The sequence below is a fragment of the Schistocerca nitens genome, chromosome 8 (genome assembly GCF_023898315.1).
Source record: "Schistocerca nitens isolate TAMUIC-IGC-003100 chromosome 8, iqSchNite1.1, whole genome shotgun sequence".
In the NCBI taxonomy this organism is placed as follows: domain Eukaryota; kingdom Metazoa; phylum Arthropoda; class Insecta; order Orthoptera; family Acrididae; genus Schistocerca; species Schistocerca nitens.
This window is the reverse complement of record NC_064621.1, coordinates 418,522,298-418,545,497: the sequence shown is the minus strand read 5'-3', so window position 1 is coordinate 418,545,497 and position 23,200 is coordinate 418,522,298. Positions and strand designations below refer to the sequence as shown.

Below are 23,200 nucleotides of genomic sequence, written 5' to 3'. Positions count from 1 at the left end.
GTGTGTGATGTCCTTAGGTTCGTTAGGTTTAAGTATTTCTGAGTTCTAGGGGACTGATGACCTCAGAAGTTGAGTCCCATGGTGCTCAGAGCTATTTGAACCATTTTGTTACAAACAGTTTGAAATATTAATTTTTATTTCCCGGGTCTTCATCGAAGAAACAATTTAGAAAGACTTTTTCCTTTTTGCAATTTCTTTTTTAAATGCGTGTTTGTGCACTTGTGTTGCCTTTCAGTCTTGATCAGACTCATCGTGAGGTGATGACACTTGCGACTGAAAACAACGTGAATAACAAGTAGATTGTCGCAAAACTTATAGTAGTGCTGTGGAAAGAAGAAGAATGCGACTTTTCTTTTTACTGTAAGCAAACTACCTGCATTTATGATGTTGCTTAGAGCCTTTGCTTTATCAATGTCCGTTTTCCTAGCGCCTAATCATTTATTGCACATTTGCTAAGTCACGTCAATTGTAGTAACCACCGATGCCCACTTAAGATCATAAGAACAATTTTTGTATGGTAATTGCCTGGAAAGAAGGACGTTGTACGAATTCTCGTGGCAAACCATAATCAAGAAAAACGACTTTTGCTGTTAGTGAAGTAGTGATTGATATCCTCTTCATCACTACCAGGACAAATGGAACAATTGGTAAGATCGTTACCAAGGAGGGAATTCTTGAAATGTGCATAATTGAAGTTAAAACTTTCAGTCATTTTATTGAACTGTCGTGGCCATGGCCGTCTTCATGCTAACGGCGTATCGGCAGTCAGGAGCTATTGCTGCATACTCTCTTCTTCATGTTGATTCACAATTCAGCCACACGCCACGTCGCTTCTGCACAACACGTGCTTCTACACAACACAGACGGAGGGCGTGCTCAGTAACATTCGACAAGTTACTCACACACACACACACACACTTGCGTTCGCTTCATTAAATTTCTGGCTGCTTCTTCTAATATTTCGTCTGCATATCGTTCAGCCATCTCAAGAGTGAGCCGAACGACTGAGTTCCAGCACTCCCTCCGTTTCTTTAAATTCTCGGTCCGTGCCATTGCGCATGCGGCCGTAGATACATTGGCGCGTCACTGGGATGCTGGCCAATTCCAGTAGCAGGCGCTGCAAGAGAGGCGTTTTGCATCACGGTGTGGTGTACTATTAAAGTTCTGAGAGGCTTCTTTCCTAGGAGAATCAACCGGTGTATTGCTTCCTCCCGTGTATATCTCTCGAAAATGCCATGGAGCTAAAATTAGAAAAATTCGGTGTCTCACGGAGGCTTACTTGTAATCGCTCCTTCTGCGAACCATTCGCGACAGAAATAGGTAAGGGGAGAAGTGACAGTGGTACACAATCTACCCTCCGCCTCACCCCGAAGGTTTCTTGCGGAGTAGGCCTGTGGATGTGGATGGAGAAGTCTCATAAGTAGGGCAGGGCTTCCAACCGTGGTCATCTGGGTGGACTTCTGAGGCGCCGAAGGCCACGGGCTGCGTCTCCGCGACGACCTGGGTGCAGCTTTCTGTTTGCTGCGTAAACGCTGGAATACCAACGTCGGGCGGCGCCTGCGTTGCGGAAGCGGTGCAGCTCTGACCTGGAAAGGTAGGAGACGGAACGGGCAGGTGTCGCGGAAGCGGCGGCAGCGGCCTACAATCCGACGACGTCTCCGCCTCCGATCAGCCGACTTCTCTCGCCTCGCGCAGGGCTCAGCTCTGCGGCGGCACCTGCTACTTAGCCGCGCTGTACCGAGCGTTAGGCTAATGCTTTCCTCGCTCGGGCCACGTTTATGAAGGTGAAACACGCCAAACGTGGTGTCTTATACGGTCGGTACCCTCTCGGAGACGAGTCGGTACATCACAGAAACGTGCTCTGTTAGCGATCATCGAAGATAAGTGGAGGAAATCGCGAACAAGATTCTGGACACGTCGATAGGACAGCGAATTGTTGGTGGAGGATAGCTGCATATGTTACTTTTAACATTATACAAACACTGCTCCTCTTTCACTGGGTCTATTAGAGCGCACATTTGCTCCATCGTCCATATGCTAGCCGTGTTTTTCTGTCTGTAGTATACACTGTAATGAACTGCGAAGGAATCAACCAGTGACGTCGACGGAAGGTGCATATTCCCTGGGACGGTCAGCAAATGGAACACATTCACTCCTGAACGGACAGCCCTCTTAATACACACACTACATCAGATGTTCCATAATACACTTCTATGAAATTAAAGTGTCTGAATATTTTTACGCCAGTATCCACATCTACATCAGTACTTCGCAGGTCATCTAACGGTGTGTGGCGGAGGGTACGTCTGGTACCACTAACTGGTCCCCCGTTCCCTGTTCAACATGCGAATGGCGCATGGGAAGAATGATTATCGTTAAGGACCTGCATAAGCTCTAATTTCTTGGATTTTCTCGTAGTCATTTCATGTGGTGTGTGTGGAAGGAATTAATATGTTGTTCGACTCTCCTTGGAAAGCTATTCAAAAATCGGCCGCACTGACGCCTTGTAAACCACTTTTTAGGTAACGTAAATTTGAGTGAAAAATATTTACTCTGTCCACCACACTACAGTTGACTGAAGTCGCTTCAGTTAATTCCCTTTATCTTACAAAGCCCTAAAGACATTAACCACTTTATCTGGCATTTGATTATAGCAAAGTGTACCAAAAGTCACGCGCCTCTGATAAATTTTGAATGTGCCGGTGTCTTGAAACGGCATACTTTATAATCGAGCAAGTTATAATACGAAAAAGTACCAAATACGAAAGCCTTTATCCATCTATATGCTGTTTCTCGTCATTTTATTAAAACTAATCGTATCGGAAACGACGCTTTTCCGAGATTTTATCAGTGCCACTGCTTTGAGACTGTATATATTCAAAGCGCGTCAGTTACAATATAAAAATCGCCAAATACGGTCTTTACTGTAACCAAACTAATCCCGTATAATTTGTTTAAGTTCTTCTTGTGACGTAGAAGACGACTTTGTATCTCTTTCGGCACGTTCCTCTCCACGGAGCAGAAGTCTGACGCGTCTGTTCCAGCCTTTCGCGCTTGGGCTTGCTCTGCAACGTGAAATCCCACTTTGTGACGTCGTAGCAACAGGATAGTAGCAGCAGCAGGGACAATTCAGGATACTCCTGGGGTTTTTGCCCGTGTCAGATAGAACATGATCCGACGGTGTAGCCTTGTTTACGTGTCAATGGAGGCATTTTTGAAAATCTACTGTAAGTGAAACTGGGTTGTGTTAATGTGTTGTCTCTTGGTCATAAAAAAATGGAAAAGTGTTTGTTGGTTTAATTAATTTGCCGCCAGAGAAATCTTCCTCTACCGGTTTAAATACTCCTCATCGGAAAAAATGACATTAAGGAAAAATATTTCTTTTGATGTCCCCTACAACCTCCCAGAGTTTGTCGGTTTAAATACTTTTCACCCTGTATATTATTCTCTTTTTGTCTGTTGTAACCTAACGTGCTGTACAGAATGTCGACGTGTTGCCTCGGCGTGTTCGATCACCAGATCTGTCACCATTCGAGCATATATGGGACATGGTCGGACGACAACTCCATCGTCATCCACAACCAGCGTTAACCGTCCCTGTATTGACCGACCAAGTGCAAAAAATGGCGCTGAGCACTATGGGACTTAACATCTACGGTCATCAGTCCCCTAGAAGTTAGAACTACTTAAACCTAACTAACCTAAGGACAGCACACAACACCCAGTCATCACGAGGCAGAGAAAATCCCTGACCCCGCCGGGAATCGAACCCGGGAACCCGGGCGTGGGAAGCGAGAACGCTACCGCATGACCAAGTGCAGAAGGCACGGAAGTCCATCCCACAAACTGACAGCCTGCTCCTGCACAGCACAGTGCATGTAGGCCTACATTTACTTGCTTGCATTCAACATTTTTAAAGCTATACCGGTTGCCAATGTACTCGCATTTCACATTTGCAGTGGCTTATGGCACGCTTTCCGCTGATCTTGCAATGTTAATCACTTAAATATGCCACCTAGACAAATGTATTCCCGAAGTTTCATTACTCTACATTAATTGTTTTTTTACCTGGCGATTTTTTCCGTCAGTGTAGTTGTGCGTTACAGTGATACAAAGCAGCCAGCTTTTAGGCACCTCGTCGATAGGAGAGAGCGGCACGACGACGCTATGCTGAGGAGTTCCGGCAACGATGGCGCAGTACTGCAGCTTTTTCCTCTCATCATCGGAAAATCCTGTCTATACTGCAGTGTATCAACGTTCACAACTAACACTGCCGGAAAAACTAACCTAAGACGGAGCCAGGCAGTACTAAACACAACCTTACGGTGGAAGAGTAAAGTGAAGCATATCTGTTATCAACAGCAAATACCGTGAGTGACTGCAAATTTGTTTCCAAGCAAGGCACACAGTACATGAAGTTGACATTTCCACTGGTTACCCTGTATGTTTGTGTTAAATATTAACTCGCCTCCGTAACCAAATAAATGCGGTCTCTGTTAAACCAGTTATAGTGGTATTTAAATTTCATTGTTGGAGAAAATGTCATCAGTAGTATTTGTCCGGTAAGGGGTGACGACAGGTGTTGAGTTCCTAATCATCAGTCTACGCTCGAATATCTTCGGTAAAACCCCAAATCCTTCTGCAGCGTCCAATGGAGCGAAGAAGGCATGTGGCAATGTTTTTGGACTTCCTACTGTCGGATGGAGGGATTAACCTCGCGGGCGGTTTGACGATATTCGAGGCACGTAGGCTATGTGCTGGTACCGTGCGTGACTCACCATCTCCCTTCCTGACATTTCATATTCCGTTATAATAACCCAACAGTTACTTCACAAACACTCATTGCTGCCATCCCTGCGAAACAGATACAGAGCTAACATCTCATATCCGATCGGAGCAAGTCAACGACAAATTACTTTTACCCAATCCTGCACAGTACAGCAGTACGAGTGTCTCTCAGTGTTCTCAACAGTTCTGCATCATCAAACACTTTTATTTGTCCATAAAGCAACAACACAGTGTGTAATTTTCACGACAGGTGTTCTCTGCCGACTCGGTGTTAGTTGGAGCAACGAAACCATTAAAATACGCGACTACATAAATATACAGTTGCGACCATGTGGAAGAAGTGTATTGTCGTTTTCCTGCGGCAGTTATGAGAAAGAAAGTTCACATCCGGCTGGACAAGCAGCGATTACTAGGGTGCTGTTTACTGCGGCTACCACCGCCACGATCAGGAGAGTTCTGTCTCTCTTACACTGGGAGATGTAACGGGTGCATACTAAGGCAAGCTTCGGAAAATGTGTGTGTGTGTGTGTGTGTTTTCATAAGAGACGGAGCTCTGGCCATGGCTCATCTGTACATTCACCTCATGTGAACGAAGAGACTGCCGGCCTGGACGCGTATTTGAACATTGCTGCTTTGTTATTAGAGTCTCGCGCCTTCAACTATTGCACCATATTGCTCTTTGATTGTATTGTTGAAGATGAAGGAATAGTTTCGAACGTATTGACCTACCATTTGACTAATTATGTGAGATTACGGTCATGTTTAATTAGGGTTGTCAGTTCGCCCGCGAATCTCATTTGATTATTTAATGCCTGACTTAGATTAACGTACATTAGTTAATCTGCAGTCTTTCAGATCAGTTTACGTCCACATTATAAAATTAAACGGACTTTATTAAATTGAGAACTGTGAGAACCCGCTAGACGTCCTGTGACCGTACTGCTTCTGCTTGGAGTTCGAATCTTGTAATGAACGTATGCAACGATTGTGACGGAAACTTAACGTGTATAGAAGTGTATATTATTAGCAGCAGTTTCTACTATTGTTGGTGCCATTACGGTCTGTATTCATTCAAAGTCAGTTTTTCGACACAAATAGTGTCCGATTAATTTTATCTACATTTAAAGAAGTGTAATATTTTCAAGGAAATAGAACATAAAAATTTTAAGATGAACAGCATTTGTTTTATCCGAAAGGGCTTATCTGAGTCGTCGTGGACAGTGAATATTTCCATAGGATTTTCGGACTAGATTTCTGGATGTTTCCCGTTGCTATTTTGTGGAAATCTGCGTGTGCGGCTAGGAAGTCCGTGTGTCAGCTGAGTTCTGTAATTGCACTGGTATAGGCTCCGAAGATGTCTGACGGTAAATACAATATACAGTTTCGGGCGATCGTATATTACGTAGCGGAGTTGCAGCTAACAGACGAGATTTTAGACTCGTGCAGTGGCTTTTGGAAATTTTCTGAAATTTTGTGAGCTGTTCACCTCAGAGCATTACCGATTAATTAAAAAACAACAGCTGAATAACAGAAGAACTAAATAAACTACTACCTGAACAACTAACTAAACAAAAATTTTTAATAATAAACTTAAAATCAATGTTTCATGTGATATGTTTGAAAAGGTTACTTACATATCACCAAGAAGTGACTGACTATCCTAACGGTCTAGGTCTCCCACGCCGGCCGCAGTGGCCGAGCGTTCTAGACGCTTCAGTCTGGAACCGCGCTGCTCTTACGGTCGTAGCTTCGAATCCTGCCTCGGGCATGGATGTGTGTGATGTCCTTAGGTTAGTTAGGTTTAAGTAGTTCTAAGTCTAGGGGACTGATGACCTCAGATGTTAAATCCCATAGTGCTTAGAGCCATTTAAACCATTTGGGTCACGAAATTTGTAGAAATTTCCCGAAAATACTCGGTGTTTGACGATAGAGGTCGGACAGAGCCTTAGTTATGAGTTTTAATGACTCTTTAAGTAATTACGTTTCTAAGGTAAGTTAATGCTGGCGGAACATTTTGTCAGGGTTTCGGACTTGGAAAGATTCTTGGTCTCGTTATCCAAAGGTAGTCTTGTTCGGCTGCTAAGGAGTGTGGATTGAGAACGGTACCTGTCCTTTCGGTCTGAGGTGAGCTCGACAGAGCCGTGAAGTTGTGTAGGTCATGCGAGAAATACAGTCAAGTAAGGTGTAAACTAATACAACAAATATACGAAGCAGCCCTTCGTATCAACTGAAATACACAAATAACTGTAACGAGTCGCTTTGACTAATCTTTCTAGCACACGTGTCTGTGGGTTATACCTCCATAATCATGTTGACTGAAATTTATTTACATTTGTATTAGCACCCACATAACTCTTGCAGAATGCACTACACGGATTTCTGTCCTCTTCTGCCAGACGGTGTCACGGGTTTTTCGTAAAAGTCTTTTTACTAATCTTCTGTGTTGATTGAGATAAGTCTGCTTGATGACGAAGGTATAATCCTCCGAAACGGATAGTAGGAAGATTAATGAAATTGACTGGTTACAGCTACCTGTGTTCACAGTCAAAGTAAACTCTTTCTGTTTTAGCTAAAGTTGTGGTTTTAGTAAGTGTTGAGGCATTTTTAAATCTCACACTCCTTCAAACTAGGAATCATCTGAGCTAGTAACTTACAGGAGGTCTGCAGTTAAATGCTGAATGGATCAAGTTGACACTGCTTACAATTCAGGAACACAAAGCACAGTCTTAAAAGAAAGTACACTGTGTCAACAAAATGCAAAAAGATATTGGCTATCGAATACCGTATCTTTGGGGAATTGGTGTGACCTTTTCCCCACGCTGTACAACAAACCAGAGTATAAAGATTGTTTTCGCTCCAGTTTTTCATGACGATGAACTGTGAAGTTCCACTTTTATCAAAAGAGGAAAGCATAGTCTGCGTTAGGTATGTGATCTCCAGTTTAGAACACGGAGGTGGGAATTCCATATAGCGGCCAGCATGCCATCAGAGGAGAGGGTACCTAATGAAAATTAACAGTTAATGCTCTCTCACGGATAACGGTGAAGCTGGCAAACACACTCCTGTATTAAAAGTGACAGCAGGATTCGGGCATGCCGCTATATTTCCGGAGAGGCATGTCACCGCGCCTTAGTGGACGTGGCGTGTGGAACATGTGACGTGTCGCTGGCTGCGCGGAGGCGGCAGCTAGGAGATAAGTTTATGATGTTAACGCTGCTTGAGCTGATTAAGGTATATATCGCAGTTTCCTATGTTAGGCGTAACGCAACTGATATCAGACGTGTAACATGAAAGACAGCATTGTGGAGAATAGCAGTAGTACTAACAGCAGTGTCTTGGAATTAGTTTAAACCTCTCTGTGGGGAGTTTCTCTGTTGAGGTGTTTGGAATCCTTCTTAGATGACTGTTAACTTATGGGGCGAGGTGATGTACTGGATGCGTATCATGATTGTTTTTACAAAGCATTTTGGCGGGAAAAACAAACATGAGTAAATCGCCTCCTAGAAAACGTGCGCTAATGACCGCAGAAGTCCTGCGACGGCGGCAAAGGGATTAGGTAACACAGTGGAAAAAAAAAAAAAAAAACAAACAGATATCAATAGGAGACTGTGTAGTTCTAAGTGTGCTAGACGTTTCTGGAAGTTGTTCTAACCATAAACGCCAAGCAGATAGGGTAGTACTCGTAAGAACGCAAGCGGTGGTTCATCCATGGCTTAGAAATTCTTTCAACCGTGCATCAGAGCGTCTAAACTACGGTTCTGTCGGATAATGTAATTTAACCTGAAATGAAAGAGTTGTTTCAAGTACACGTTTTGTTAATGAAAGTCTGGCAGCTGATTTTATTTCGGTCATTGAACCAATACGCATTTCAAAGCGAAAACTCCATATTCAACGTTTATATATTTTAAATGAAACTGTCCACTGTGGTCTGATGCAGAGGTCTTACCCGAGGAAACTTAATGTACTGATACGTAAATTTGGAGAATGTTTGAAACTGAAAATAAACCTTACTAAAGCATTGTTAAATGTCTATATTTCACTAAAAGTAGCTCTCTGTTCGTACGCACAGGTCACCAAAACTACGAAATCTCAGTTCTCAACACAATAGCGCCAGCTAAATATCCCATTTGTCGATAAGGCTAGTGATCAAGTTGTAACGTTATTTTTGTTACTTGTTGTGAGTACCTTACCTGATGTATTGTGCCTACCTGTTTCAACGTTGCAAGTGAAATATCAGACGCAGCAACAATATAATGTGATCATGTCAGACACTGCAGTCTTTTACGATTTATTATTTTTTTAAAGAAAGTATATGTCACTAGACGTGACTCTTTTTTTCATTTTTTTTTCATGTAACTTCAAGGTAGACGTAACTTAACCACACACTCTGAAAGTAAGAAATCAGTTAAGTATTAAGGTTTCATATTACAAAACAGACACGAAATTATATTAAGTGAATTCGGTTATTTCATCCTTACAAGTTTAAGACAGTGTTTGGTTGTTTCAGCGTATAAAGTCGATCTCGTTTCGATACACTATTTACCTAAAGACATGCTTTCTTCGTTTGGAAAATGCAAAGACTGCGTGACTGGATGAGCCAGTTTTCAGTTCATAGGTAGTCAACGTCAAATTTCCTTTTGTGGAGAACCGTTCTTTTCAAATTAACTTAATGATTGATCATTGAGTTACAGTTTTTTCCTATCGGAGCTTGTTTATGACTCATAGAGAAACGGTTAAGAAAATTGGCATTTTCGCTGTAAAACATCGAAATAAACAGGTGTGGTTCATGGAATTCTGTCGCCGCTCGTCATCACTGCAAAGAGAATAGCGGTGAACAGCTGAATAGACATCTACCGAATACACATGCTGGTGAAATCTTATTTTCCTCCGCCTCTTGAGGGCCAGAACAATGACATTATGTGGCACATCCTGGCAGATTAATACAGTGTGTCGGACCAAGCCTCGAAACCCGACTATTGTGTTTCGTGGGCAGTGTTTTCACCAATGGAGGCACTCAGGCACGCCTTGTGACCGGGGAAGCTTCCGACCCCGCTTCTTTTATTAATGTGCCATAAGTTTCAAAGCAGCGTACACTCCTCATCGGAGTGACAAAAGCATTTTGGATGGCTTCGTCATCGTCTTTCAGCTCTCAAAAAATGATGCAGACATAAAGCTCAAGTCCATAAGCTCAGAGAACGACGCATAAAGGTAATTTTAACGTTCATTTTAAAGTAGTGCATTCGTTTCTTTCTCTCAATACAATCGTCCCCTTTTCCGCACATATCAGTGACAAATACGGAAAATATATATTAGATTATAAATATACAGGGTGAGTCACCTAACATTACCGCTGGATATATTTCGTAAACCACATAAAATACTGACGAATCGATTCCACAGACCGAACGTGAGGAGAGGGGCTAGTGTAATTGGTTAATACAAACCATAAAAAAATGCACGGAAGTATATTTTTTAACACAAACCTACGTTTTTTTAAATGGAACCACGTTAGTTTTGTTAGCACATCTGAACATATAAACAAATACGTAATCAGTGCCGTTTGTTGCATTGTAAAATGTTAATTACATCCGGAGATATTGTAACCTAAAGTTGACGCTTGAGTACCACTCCTCCGGTGTTCGATCGTGTGTATCGGAGAGCACCGAATTACGTAGGAATCCAAAGGGAACGGTGATGGACCTTAGGTACAGAAGAGACTGGAACAGCACATTACGTCCACATGCTAACACCTCTTTATTGGTCTTTTTCACTGACGCACATGTACATTACCATGAGGGGTGAGGTACACGTACACACGTGGTTTCCGTTTTCAATTACGGAGTGGAATAGAGTGTGTCCCGACATGTCAGGCCAATAGATGTTCAATGTGGTGGCCATCATTTGCTGCACACAATTGCAATCTCTGGCGTAATGAATGTCGTACACGCCGCAGTACATCTGGTGTAATGTCGCCGCAGGCTGCCACAATACGTTGTTTCATATCCTCTGGGGTTGTAGGCACATCACGGTACACATTCCCCTTTAACGTACCCCACAGGAAGAAGTCCAGAGGTGTAAGATCAGGAGAACGGGCTGGCCAATTTATGCGTCCTCCACGTCCTATGAAACGCCCGTCGAACATCCTGTCAAGGGTCAGCCTAGTGTTAATTGCGGAATGTGCAGGTGCACCATCATGCTGATACCACATACGTCGACGCGTTTCCAGTGGGACATTTTCGAGCAACGTTGGCAGATCATTTTGTAGAAACGCGATGTATGTTGCAGTTTGGGCCCCTGCAATGAAGTGAGGACCAATGAGGTGGTCGCCAATGATTCCGCACCATACATTTATAGTCCACGGTCGCTGTCGCTCTACCTGTCTGAGCCAGCGAGGATTGTCCACGGACCAGTAATGCATGTTCCGTAGATTCACTGCCCCGTGGTTTGTGAAACCCACTTCATCGGTAAACAGGTAGAACTGCAACGCATTCTCTGTTAATGCCCATTGACAGAATTGTACTCGATGATTAAAGTCATCACCATGTAATTGCTGATGTAGCGACACATGAAACGGGTGAAAGCGGTGACGATGCAGTATGCGCATGACACTAATTTGACTCAGTCCACCGGCTCTCGCAATGTCCCGTGTACCCCTGTGTGGGTTCATGGCAACAGCAGCTAACACACCAACTGCACCCGCTTCTCCTGTGACGGGCCTGTTACGGACCCGTCTGCGTGCTACGACCATACCTGTTGAATACAGTTGGCGGTAGATGTTTTGCAATGTGCGGCACGTTGGATGCTCTCTGTCCGGGTACCGTTCTGCATACACCCTGCAGGCTTCAGCTGCATTTCGTCGACACTCGCCATAGATGAGTATCATCGCCGCCTTTTCAGAGTTCGAATACACCATGGTCACAGTTCCTAAAACACTACACTATCACAGACGTCTGGTAACACGGTGTACTACAGTTGGTCTGCGTGCGGAGACGAATGCAGAACTACAATAGCAGCAAGGGCTACATGCGGACACTGCGACAGCTAGACCAAACCACAACAGTGCACTAAGCCACACTCGTAAACACGGTCGTCATCGTAAACATGTCCCTGCAGATGCTGCTCGCCGACCGTGGCCCGTGTTTGTTACAACACGCAACTGAACGTCGGAGGTTTCAAGCGTCAACTTTAGGTTACAATATCTCCGGATGTAATTAACATTTTACAATGCAACAAACGGCAATGATAACGTATTTGTTTATATGTTCAGATGTGCTAACAAAACTAACGTGGTTCCATTTAAAAAAAACGTATTTTTGTGTTCAAAAACATACTTCCGTGCATTTTTGTATGGTTTGTATTAAACAATTACACTAGCCCCTCTCCTTACATTCGGTCTGTGGAATCGGTTCGTCAGTATTTGATGTGGTTTACGAAATATATCCAGCGGTAACGTTAGGTGACTCACCCTGTATAATATACAGGGTGTTACAAAAAGGTACGGCCAAACTTTCAGGAAACGTTCCTCACACACAAATAAAGAAAAGATGTTATGTGGACATGTGTCCGGAAACGCTTAGTTTCCATGTTAGAGCTCATTTTAGTTTCGTCAGTATGTACTGTACTTCATCAATTCACCGCCAGTTGGCCCAATTGAAGGAAGATAATGTTGACTTTGTTGCTTGTGTTGACATGTGACTCATTTCTCTACAGTACTAGCATCAAGCACATCTGTACGTAGCAGGCTCTGAGCACTATGCGACTTAACAGCTATGGTCATCAGTCCCCTAGAACTTAGAACTACTTAAACCTAACTAACCTAAGGACATCACACACATCCATGCCTGAGGCAGGATTCGAACCTGCGACCGTAGCAGTCGCGCGGTTCCGGACTGAGCGCCTAGAACCGCGAGACCACCGCGGCCGGCTAGTACGTAGCATCAACGGGTTAGTGTTCATCACGAACGTGGTGTTTACAAATGCGGGGTTGGCAGATGCCCATTTGATTTATGGATTAGCACGGGCTATAGCCGTGGTGCGGTACGTTTGTATCGAGACAGATTTCCAGAACGAAGCTGTCCCGACAGGAAGACGTTCGAAGCAATTGATCGGCGTCTTAGGGAGCACCGAACATTCAAGCCTATGACTCGCGACTGGGGAAGACCTAGAACGACGAGGACACGTGCAATGGACGAGGCAATTCTTCGTGCAGTTGACGATAACCCTAATGTCAGCGTCAGAGAAGTTGCTGCTGTACAAGGTAACGTTGACCACGTCACTGTACGGAGAGTGCTACGGGAGAACCAGTTGTTTTTGTACCATGGACAGCGTGTGCAGGCACTATCAGCATCTGATTGGCCTCCACGAGTACACTTCTGCGAATGGTTCATCCAACAATGTGTCAATCCTTATTTCAGTGCAAATGTTCTCTTTACGGATGAGGCTTCATTCCAACGTGATCAAATTGTAAATTTTCACAATCAACATGTGTGGGCTGACGAGAATCCGCACGCAATTGTGCAATCACGTCATCAACACAGATTTTCTGTGAACGCTTGGGCAGGCATTGTTGGTGATGTCTTGATTGGGCCCCATGTTTTTTCACCTACGCTCAATGGATCACGTTATCATGATTTCATACGGGATACTCTACCTGTGCTGCTAGAACATGTGCCTTTACAAGTACGACACAACATGTAGTTCATGCACGATGGACCTCCTGCACATTTCAGTCGAAGTGTTCGTACTCTTCCCAACAACAGATTCGGTGACCGATGGATTGGTAGAGGCGGGCCAATTCCATGGCCTCCACGCTCTCCTGACCTCAACCCTCTTGACTTTCATTTATGGGGGCATTTGAAAGCTCTTGTCTACGCAACCCCGGTACCAAATGTAGAGACTCTTCGTGCTCGTATTGTGGACGGCTGTGATACAATACGCCATTCTCCAGGGCTGCATCAGCGTATCAGGGATTCCATGCGACGGAGGGTGGATGCATGCATCCTCGCTAACGGAGGACATTTTGAACATTTCCTGTAACAAAGTGTTTGAAGTCACGCTGGTACGTTCTGTTGCTGTGTGTTTCCATTCCATGAATAATGTGATTTGAAGAGAAGTTGGTTCAAATGGCTCTGAGCACTATGGGACTCAACTTCTGAGGTCATCAGTCCCCTAGAACTTAGAACTACTTAAATCTAACTAACCTAAGGACATCACACACATCCATGCCCAAGGCAGGATTCGAACCTGCGACCGTAGCGGTCTCGCGGTTCCAGACTGTAGCGCCTAGAACCGCACGGCCACTCCGGCCGGCTGAAGAGAAGTAATAAAATGAGCTCTAACATGCAAAGTTAGCGTTTCCGGACACATGTCCACATAACATAATTTCTTTCTTTGTGTGTGAGGAATGTTTCCTGAAAGTTTGGCTGTACCTTTTTGTAACACCCTGTATATATGACTTGGAAATCTGTGTAATGCTGATGACTGAGAACTGCTTTTCTGTTCTGGATAGAATGCGTCAACAATTACGTTTTTTAAAATCAAGAACTCAGGAGTGTACAGCTCTTGCACTGTGAAACTCGCCACTTGTTTCGCCTATCGATTACGATACTTTTAGTAAACAGAGTGAAACTGAACAAGAAAGACAAACTGTGGGAGGCGATCGGTACGGAAAAGCAACAAATATTTCTAAGAATATGTGTTAGTACATGCATGGTTTCTATGCTAGCGGCTATTTTGTTGCCACGAAGGACTCGGTTTAGTATCCTGAAAAGGTGCGGCAGTGCTGACTGTGGCGGCAGCGGCTTGCTATCAAGAAGTGCGTCCGGCAGTACGCAGACTCACGTGGCTGGTATGTGAGTGTGGTCTTGCCCGCCCCCTCACTCCCACGGGCAACTACATCGCATCACCCACTGGAATTCACAATACAGGGTGCTGCACACAGTGTATAAATCTGCCTCTATTGTGTCTTTATTAAATATAATTTGTTCCTTATCATGTCCGAATCGTCACCGACAGTTTTCCTCATTGTTCAAAATCTCAGTGAAAAGTTGTACAAACTTTTTTTTTTAAAATCTGGGAACAGAGTCGTCACAGTTAGTAAAATGAGCATCAGTGAATCAATTCGCAGAAAAACTTGCGCGGAGGTTTGGAATCCCGCATCGCCGAACTTCACCGTTGGTTGCTTCGTACACATATGATAGTCATTGGTCAGTAATTCAGCCACTTTCGTTATTAAGTCCACTGATAGTTTCAAAGATCGTACCATCATCATCAGGTGTGGGTCTGTTTTATTTTTTATTTTTTATTTTTTTTAAAGAAAAATCATCGAAGAGTGTACTTGTGGTGACTACGTGTATCGTGTGATTGGCAGACGTTTCTGTGGAAAGAAGATTATGTGTTGTCTTGCAGTAGTGAAGAAACGATTAGCGTTATTTACAGCACTGGAATGCTGATGACTGAGAACTGTTTTTCTGTTCTGGATAGAATGCGTCAACAATTACGTTTTTTAAAATCAACTGCACTGCACTGCATGTATCTTGAAGCTGTCGACACGATACACATGAGGGACACTGCACATACGTTTGAGCACATTACCAGTATCATCGAAGTAAGATGGTCCTTAACGAAGAGCTTGAGATTATCGTAAACAATAAGTAGAACAGCCAAAATGCACTATATGATAAACAATCAAATGTTGTCAGGGTCATTGAAAGTGTCCCAATTTTATCAGTGTCATACCTGTAAATTGCAAGCAATATACAGGGTGATTCAAAAAGAATACCACAACTTTAGGAATTTAAAACTCTGCAACGACAAAAGGCAGAGCTAAGCACTATCTGTCGGCGAATTAAGGAAGCTATAAAGTTTCATTTACTTGTACATTTGTTTTCTTGAGGCGCTGTTGACTAGGCGTCAGCGTCAGCTGATGCTAAGATGGCGACCACTCAACAGAAAGCTTTTTGTGTTATTGAGTACGGCAGAAGTGAATCGACGACAGTTGTTCAGCGTGCATTTCGAACGAAGTATGGTGTTAAACCTCCTGATAGGTGGTGTATTAAACGTTGGTATAAACAGTTTACAGAGAATGGGTGTTTGTGCAAAGGGAAAAGTTCTGGACGGCCGAGAACGAGTGATGAAAATGTAGCACGCATCCAGCAAGCATTTGTTCACAGCCCAGGAAAATCGACTCGCAGAGCTAGCAGAGAACTGCAAATTCCACAATCAACTGTATGGAGAGTCCTACGAAAAAGGTTAGTTATGAAACCTTATCGTCTGAAATTGGTTCAAGCACTGTCTGCAGCTGATAAGATTAAAAGAATCGATTTCTGTGATTTTATCGTTGCTCAAATGGAAACAGATGAATCTTTCGTTTCAAAGATTGTGTTTAGTGATGAAGCAACTTTCCACACTAACGGGAAAGTCAACCGTCACAATGTCTGTATATCGGGCACTGAGAATCCGCGGGAAACAACTCAGTATGAATGTGACTTGCCTAAGGTGAACGTTTTCTGTGCCATTTCAGCCAATAAAGTTTTTGGTCCCTTTTTCTTCGAAGGTGCTACTGTAACTGGACTACAGTATCTGGAGATGTTAGAGAATTGGCTGTTCCCTCAGCTCGAACAAGAAGCACAACAATTCATATTTCAGCAGGATGGAGCGCCACCACATTGGCACTTATCTGTCCGTAACTACCTGAACGTCAACTACCTGAGGCGATGGATCAGCCGCCAGGCAGCCCGTGACAGAGCACTTCATCACTGGCCTCCAAGAAGCCCTGATCTTACCCCCTGCGATTTCTTCTTATGGGGGTATGTTAAGGATATGGTGTTTCGGCCACCTCTCCCAGCCACCATTGATGATTTGAAACGAGAAATAACAGCAGCTATCCAAACTGTTACGCCTGATATGCTACAGAGAGTGTGGAACGAGTTGGAGTATCGGGTTGATATTGCTCGAGTGTCTGGAGGGGGCCATATTGAACATCTCTGAACTTGTTTTTGAGTGAAAAAAAACCTTTTTAAATACTCTTTGTAGTGATGTATAACAGAAGGTTATATTATGTTTCTTTCATTAAATACACATTTTTAAAGTTGTGGTATTCTTTTTGAATCACCCTGTATATTAAATTTAATATTAATTTAAGTACACGATGCAGTGAAGTAGACCTGCCAAAATCTACAGATCAATAGTACTGATTCGCATCGAAGTTTCGTTGTGTTTTAAAATAAAAATAATTAGTTTAATGGTAGTACACTATATAGAACTAAGAATTCCCTATCATTAATAAATCTCAGTATGTTTGAAGCGTCGCTCGCAAGTGCCCAGAATTTTTGTAACAGCTAACGTCTTTACATTATAAGACTTGCAGAATCTTGTGATTTTGAAATGTGTAGTGACAACCACTTGCGGTGCGATATAATACCCTGCACAAAATGAAAAAAAAAAAGTGAAGTGACCATCAATCATCATCACGAGGAGAATACGGCAAGTGCCACAACCTGACTTCCCAGAAACTTCGCCCAATGGAAGAGGGGTCAAAATAAGCGAACACGTGTGTTGGCTTATCCGTAAATATTCGACCGTTTCTGAGAAAACGACATTCAAAGTTTTTGAAGTGCTGTATATGTCGTTCAGCACGTAATCACGTAAGTCAAGCGTTGGCACAGTGGCTAACGTCGAGGTTTCAAATTTTTGTGCCCTGTGTTTGGAACCCGATTATTGCTTTCATTTTTTTTTTTCGTCTACCAACCCATGTTACTACGCAAATTTGTAAAACAATAATTAATTATTTTAAATTTTTTTAGTCAAATTCCTGTTGTGCGTCTTGTCAGTAATATAGTGGTGTTGCGTACCTGTTCCCGAGAAGTGGATTTCTGTCGGCCAGCAGGTATATCCATTTATTCCTGCAGCCTACAAGGAGGATTTTGTATTCAATCGATTTTGATCCACCCAGCTGGTTTTGTCCTCTTGAGGGAATCCGTAAGGGAGTCACGTCGTTCCCGAATCAGTTGTCAGAGCGAACAGACAGTAATGGACCGCACACACATACAGTAAATAATAAATGTATGACACTTATTGTGAAACCAGTTGTAATTTTACAATTAATATAACGCCCTTATCTCTCTTGATAGGAAAAATTCGTACAGTAAGTTTCTACAGAAATGGGTAGATAAATACCAAAGAGAAAAATAAAATGAAAACAATAATCGGGTTTCGAATACGGGGCACAAAGTGCTAAGCCACGACATCAGCAACTGCGCCAGCGCTTCCACTGAGGTAGTTACGTGCTCAACGGCATATGAAGTACCTCAAAAACTTTGACTGTCGTTTTCTCAGAAACGGTCGAGTATCTATGGATAAGCCGAGACACTTGTGCGCTTACTTTGAGCCCTCTTCCGCTGAGCGAAGTTTCTGGGAAGTTGGGTTGTGGCACTTGCCATGTTCTCTTTGTCAGCATGGAGGTGGTATGACGTTGCATACCTCCGACCTGTAAATGACTTACCCATCTACGATCCAGTCACAGGGGGAGCTAAAGTTTAACGTGGCTTCCGAAACAAGGTGGAAATCGGAATCCTTCACATTAGCTGACTTTGTCAGATGTGGCAGAAGTAATAAGTAACAGACGAAAACCGTAGGGCTGGACCAGGGACTGAACTAGAGACCTTGGATCCATAGTCTGGCGCTTTAGTATTGATACAGCAATTTATGAAACACCTTTCAGTCTGTAGATTCCGCTAATCGTTTCTTCAGAAGAACAAGACGACACATTAGCTTGTTGTCGCATAGCTATCTCTCAAGTGGACGATGCATGAGCATGTCACTAGCACAGTACGTAGTCTAATAACATCAAAATCCACCTGATGGTGACGATGATGACGCAGGCATGCCAGGTATTATGATTTGTCCGTAATCATCACGATGTCTAGGCTAAAATTACGGTCGTACGGGAGCCGCTGCTAAAATTACGGAATTCGTTACTTATTTTATTTTAGTACTTTGACAACAAAATCTTTTTCGCCGCATCATTTTGTAAATCAGTATATTTCAGAACTACAGCAATATCTTTTCATCCTCTGTTTAGCACATCATCTGTATAACATACACAAGTCAGGCACTTCTCCAATACAGTGGTGCCCCGCTATCTTCACCACAGTGGGTGCGTAAGCTTGCAGTTATATTGCGGTTTGGCGTACTGATGTTCACGCTGTGACGTCACAGTAGAGTGTAAACCAACGGAGTAGCATTTAAATTAACTCTCCCACTTTCTTTAGTCTCTTTCGGGCCTAAATATTTACTTTTCAAGCGTTACAATTAGATTTTTGTTGTCAGTTTTAAAAAAATGCGGTGGAGGGCTCCTGGATTCATCTCCTCATTCATTGTCCCGGTTACTTTTATTTATTTATTTACACATCAAGTTCCATTGGACCAAATTGAGGAGGAAATCTGCAAGGTCATGGAACATGTCAGTACATGAGATTACAACATAAAAGTAATAACAGATAAAACTAAAATGTTTACGAATCCGAAAAAAGTGAAGCCATAATTTTAAGTAAACGCAATCAACAATACAACAAGAATCAGTTTAATTTGTCAATCAACTCCTCGACAGAATAGAAGGAATGACCCATGAGGAAACTCTTCAGTTTCGATTTGAAAGCGCCTGGATTACTGCTAAGATTATTGAATTCTAGTGGTAGCTTACTGAAAATGGATGCAGTAGTGTACCTTTCTGCACAAGATTTAGGGAAGTGCGATCAAAATGCAGATTTGATTTCTGCCGAGTATTAACTGAGTGAAAGCTGCTTATTCTCGGGAATAAGCTAATATTGTTAACAAGAAATGACAGTAAGGAATATACATATTGAGAGGCCAGTGTCAAGATAACCAGACTCGTGAACAGAAGTCGACAAGAGGTTCGCGAACTTATCCCACTCATTGCCCGAACCGCCCGTTTTTGAGCCAAAAATATCATTTCAGAGTGAAAAGAGTTACCCCAAAATATAATACCATACGTCATAAGCGAATTAAAATAAGCAAAGTAGATTCATTTTCGTGATGAACGACCACTCACTTCAGATACCATTCTAATAGTAAAAATGGCAGCATTAAGTCTTTGAACAAGATCCTGATGGTGAGCTTTCCACGACAGTTTACTATCTATCTGAACACCTGGAAATATGAACTGTTCAGTTTCATATGCCCATTGTGTGAAATTAGAACGTCGGGTTTGTTGAACTGTGTGTTAGAAACTGTAAAAACTGAGTTTTACTGTGTTTTAGCGTTAGTTTCTTTTCTACAAGCCATGAACTTATGTCATGAACTGCACTACCGAGCCAATGTTGCATACAACGTACTTTACTACCAAGCTAGTGTCATCAGCAAACAGAAATATTTTAGAGTTACCCGTGACACTAGAGGACGTGTCATGTATATACATAAGGAACAGGAGTGGCCTCAACACTGATCCCTGTGGCACCCGCCGTTTTACCATACCCCACTCAAACCCCACATCACAGCCATTCTCAACACTGTGAATAATGATCTTTTGTTGTCTCTTGGTAAAGTAAGAGGTGAACCAGTTGTGTGCTGATCCACGTATTCCGAAATGGTCCAACTTTTAGAGCAATATTTTGTGATCAACACAATCAAACGCCTTAGTAAAATCATAAAATATCCCTATCGCTCGAAACCTTTTGTTTAACCTATCCAATACCTCACAGAGAAAAGAGAATATAGCATTTTCAGTTGTTAAGCTGGTATCTTCTTTCCAAACTTGTCAGTTCTGATGTTGGGACGAGCTTCGGAACACGCACTGGAGTTAAAATAATGTAAAAGATTTATTTGGTGTATTACTTAATCTGTCTAAGTCCTTGAGAAACTGTCCATCATTTTTTATTAGTGGCTTCAGTGCACAAATACCTCGCTGGTGGCTACGTTGACTACGCACAGTTGCTGGCCGAGTTGCCTTTATTTTGAAATCCCGCGCTTACCTGGGCGGTGGAGTTGGCTCTGGCGGCCAACGCGCCGCAGAGGTCGGCGAGCGCCAGCAGGAGCGACAGAAGCAGAGGCAGTGGCCGGGGGGAGCGGCAGCGGCCAGAGCTGCCGGTCGTGGCCATGTCCTCGCGCAGACTACGGCCTCCGCGCCGGCCGCCGCTCCTCCCCCACCAGGGGCGGCCTCTGCCGCCGCTGCCGCCGCCGCCACTGCGCCTCACAAAATACACGCGGCACGCCTTTCTAGGCCGCCGCCGCCGCCGCCCAGTGTCTTATGGATGTCGTCGCTGAATTACAAACTGCTAGTCGTGATACAGCTGGCCGTATAAACTACTCCTTCCGCTCTACCACTTACGAGAAGAACACTTCAGGTGCCGTAACTCGGTTTCCCAGAAACTTCACTCAGTGGAAGAGGAGTCAAAATAAGCGGACACGTGTCTCAGCTTACCCGTATATACTCGACAGTGCCCGTGAAAACATATTCAGATATTCAGAGTTTTCTAGGTACTTTACGTGCCTTTGAAGGAGTAAATGGTTCAACCGAAGCGGTGACACAATGGATAGCGTCGCGGCCTGACACTTCTGCACCCCCCCCCCCCCCCCCCGTTCGGAATCCGATTATTATTTTTATTGGAGACACAGAGGAATTACAGACATTGGCCTGCGAGTAGGCATTGATTTAAATCAACGCTAAAAGTTGAATATTTGTGCCGGACTGGAAGTCGGAGCCGCGCCTCTTGCTTACCAGGCACATGCTCGCACCAATAAGCCATCCAGACACAGTGGTCGTCGCAACTGCACGTACTACCCCAGTGCGCCTCCCTTCAGACCCAAATTCTCAACTTACCCACGCACTACTGACGTACTGCCCCTTCCCCGTTATCCTCATTACTCGCGGCATTTCGCTGATTCCCGTAAGAGTTCGAGCGTGGTGTGCATCCGCACAGGAGAGAGAATTCTCCGTCCTGGCCTCGTGTGTGTTCTTTCTGACATGTTCGAAAGAACAGACACCATTTGATTTAAATCAGTGCCCACTCGCAACCATTGTCTGTAATTCCTTTGCGTCTTAATTCGTAGTGGCTGCTGGATAAAAGTGTTGGCTGTTCTTTCGGGCATGTTGAAGAACAGATACGACTTACAAATATTACTTTATTTTTGTTTCTACTCATGTTTCTAACAGATTAATATACAAATATTTTCCAATGTGTATTAAAATAACGTTGTCCTTATTCGGAAACTAATTCCATGGTGAATGAATTTAAAGTAAATGATTGGAAAAAGTATTTGAAATTGTTTTCGGTGAAATTCCTATGGTGTATTTAGATTCATAATCAATTACAACCGCCACTTTTCGGTGAAGTGGTCCGTTATGTATTGTTTGCTGAGAAATTATTGCCAGCGCGTGTAGTCTTCAGCAGTGTTAACGACGTTTCTTTGCCGAGTCATATTCTTACGAAGAAATGTCGCTATGGCAAACCTGCCTTTACACGATGCTCACATTGTTTGGAATTCAAGTTTGGAAATAGACGGTAGGCCGAAGGACTTACGTTAGGCGAACATGGGGGATAGTCGAACAACTGAAAATATAGGGTCTTCAGTTTGGCAGCCACTACTTGCGTCGTACGGGAAGATGCCTTGTCCTGCAGCAAAGGGATCCGTTTCATCAGCTTCCTACTGCCACATTCAGATAATCGAGTAGCCTCCGGTTACGCTAGAGCCCTGACCAATAAGACATCGTCTTTGTACCAGAAAACTTACGCCATGTGGCTTTTTTTGATGATTTTAGGGTGCTTAATTTCTTCGATCGCGTGGTTCGTACTGAGGCGCTATTCCTTTGGATATATTCCTCGCTTTCGCGACAATAACTTGGAGTTATGCTTCATTCTGAGTCGCTAATCTAGTCATAATGTACCTTCCATCATCAAAATGGACCAAAAGCGCTCTGGATGTCTCAATTCGTGCCTTCTTGTGACCTTTGTTGAGAGATTTCCGCAGCAATTTCGATGAAAGCTTCCTCATGTCTAGGTAATTCTTAAAAATTACACCAATACGCGTCCAGGAATTGGTGACTACCTCGGCTATCCTTTTGGTGAATATTCGCTGGTACTCAATAAAAATAATGGAATAAGCACTCTAGGCCATCAGTTAAAGAGCAAATGACTGCTGCGACTGCCGTTGTGATCACTTTGTAGTCAATTTGTAATTGACGTCATGAATATAATATGCCTTTGGTTTGAGAGATCAACTCGCTATGAACAGCGAATGTATTTCCGAGTAACCCCTCAGCTTCAAGCGCCCGCTTCCCCATACAAGTAGGGATTGCTGTTATGCATTTTGAATTTAGGGGCCTCACTAAGGACAGTTTCTACACCTTCTGATTTTAGTGACCTCAGTGTCATGGACCCAGTTAGAACAAGCACGA

General features: G+C 43.4%; 2 protein-coding genes across 3 annotated transcripts in view; one reads left to right on the top strand and one right to left on the bottom strand.

The window, feature by feature from the left end:
- Positions 1-20,904, bottom strand: part of LOC126199309 (uncharacterized) — a 189,251-nt gene extending 168,347 nt beyond the window's left edge. The window contains exon 1 of the mRNA XM_049936143.1: positions 20,778-20,904. Within this exon, the coding sequence (XP_049792100.1) occupies positions 20,778-20,903 (126 nt within the window). The 5' untranslated portion in view covers position 20,904. The remainder of the gene's footprint in view (positions 1-20,777) is intronic.
- Positions 1-23,200, top strand: part of LOC126199308 (elongation factor-like GTPase 1) — a 630,571-nt gene that overhangs the window by 354,486 nt on the left and 252,885 nt on the right. The gene's annotated exons all lie outside the window — the stretch shown is intronic.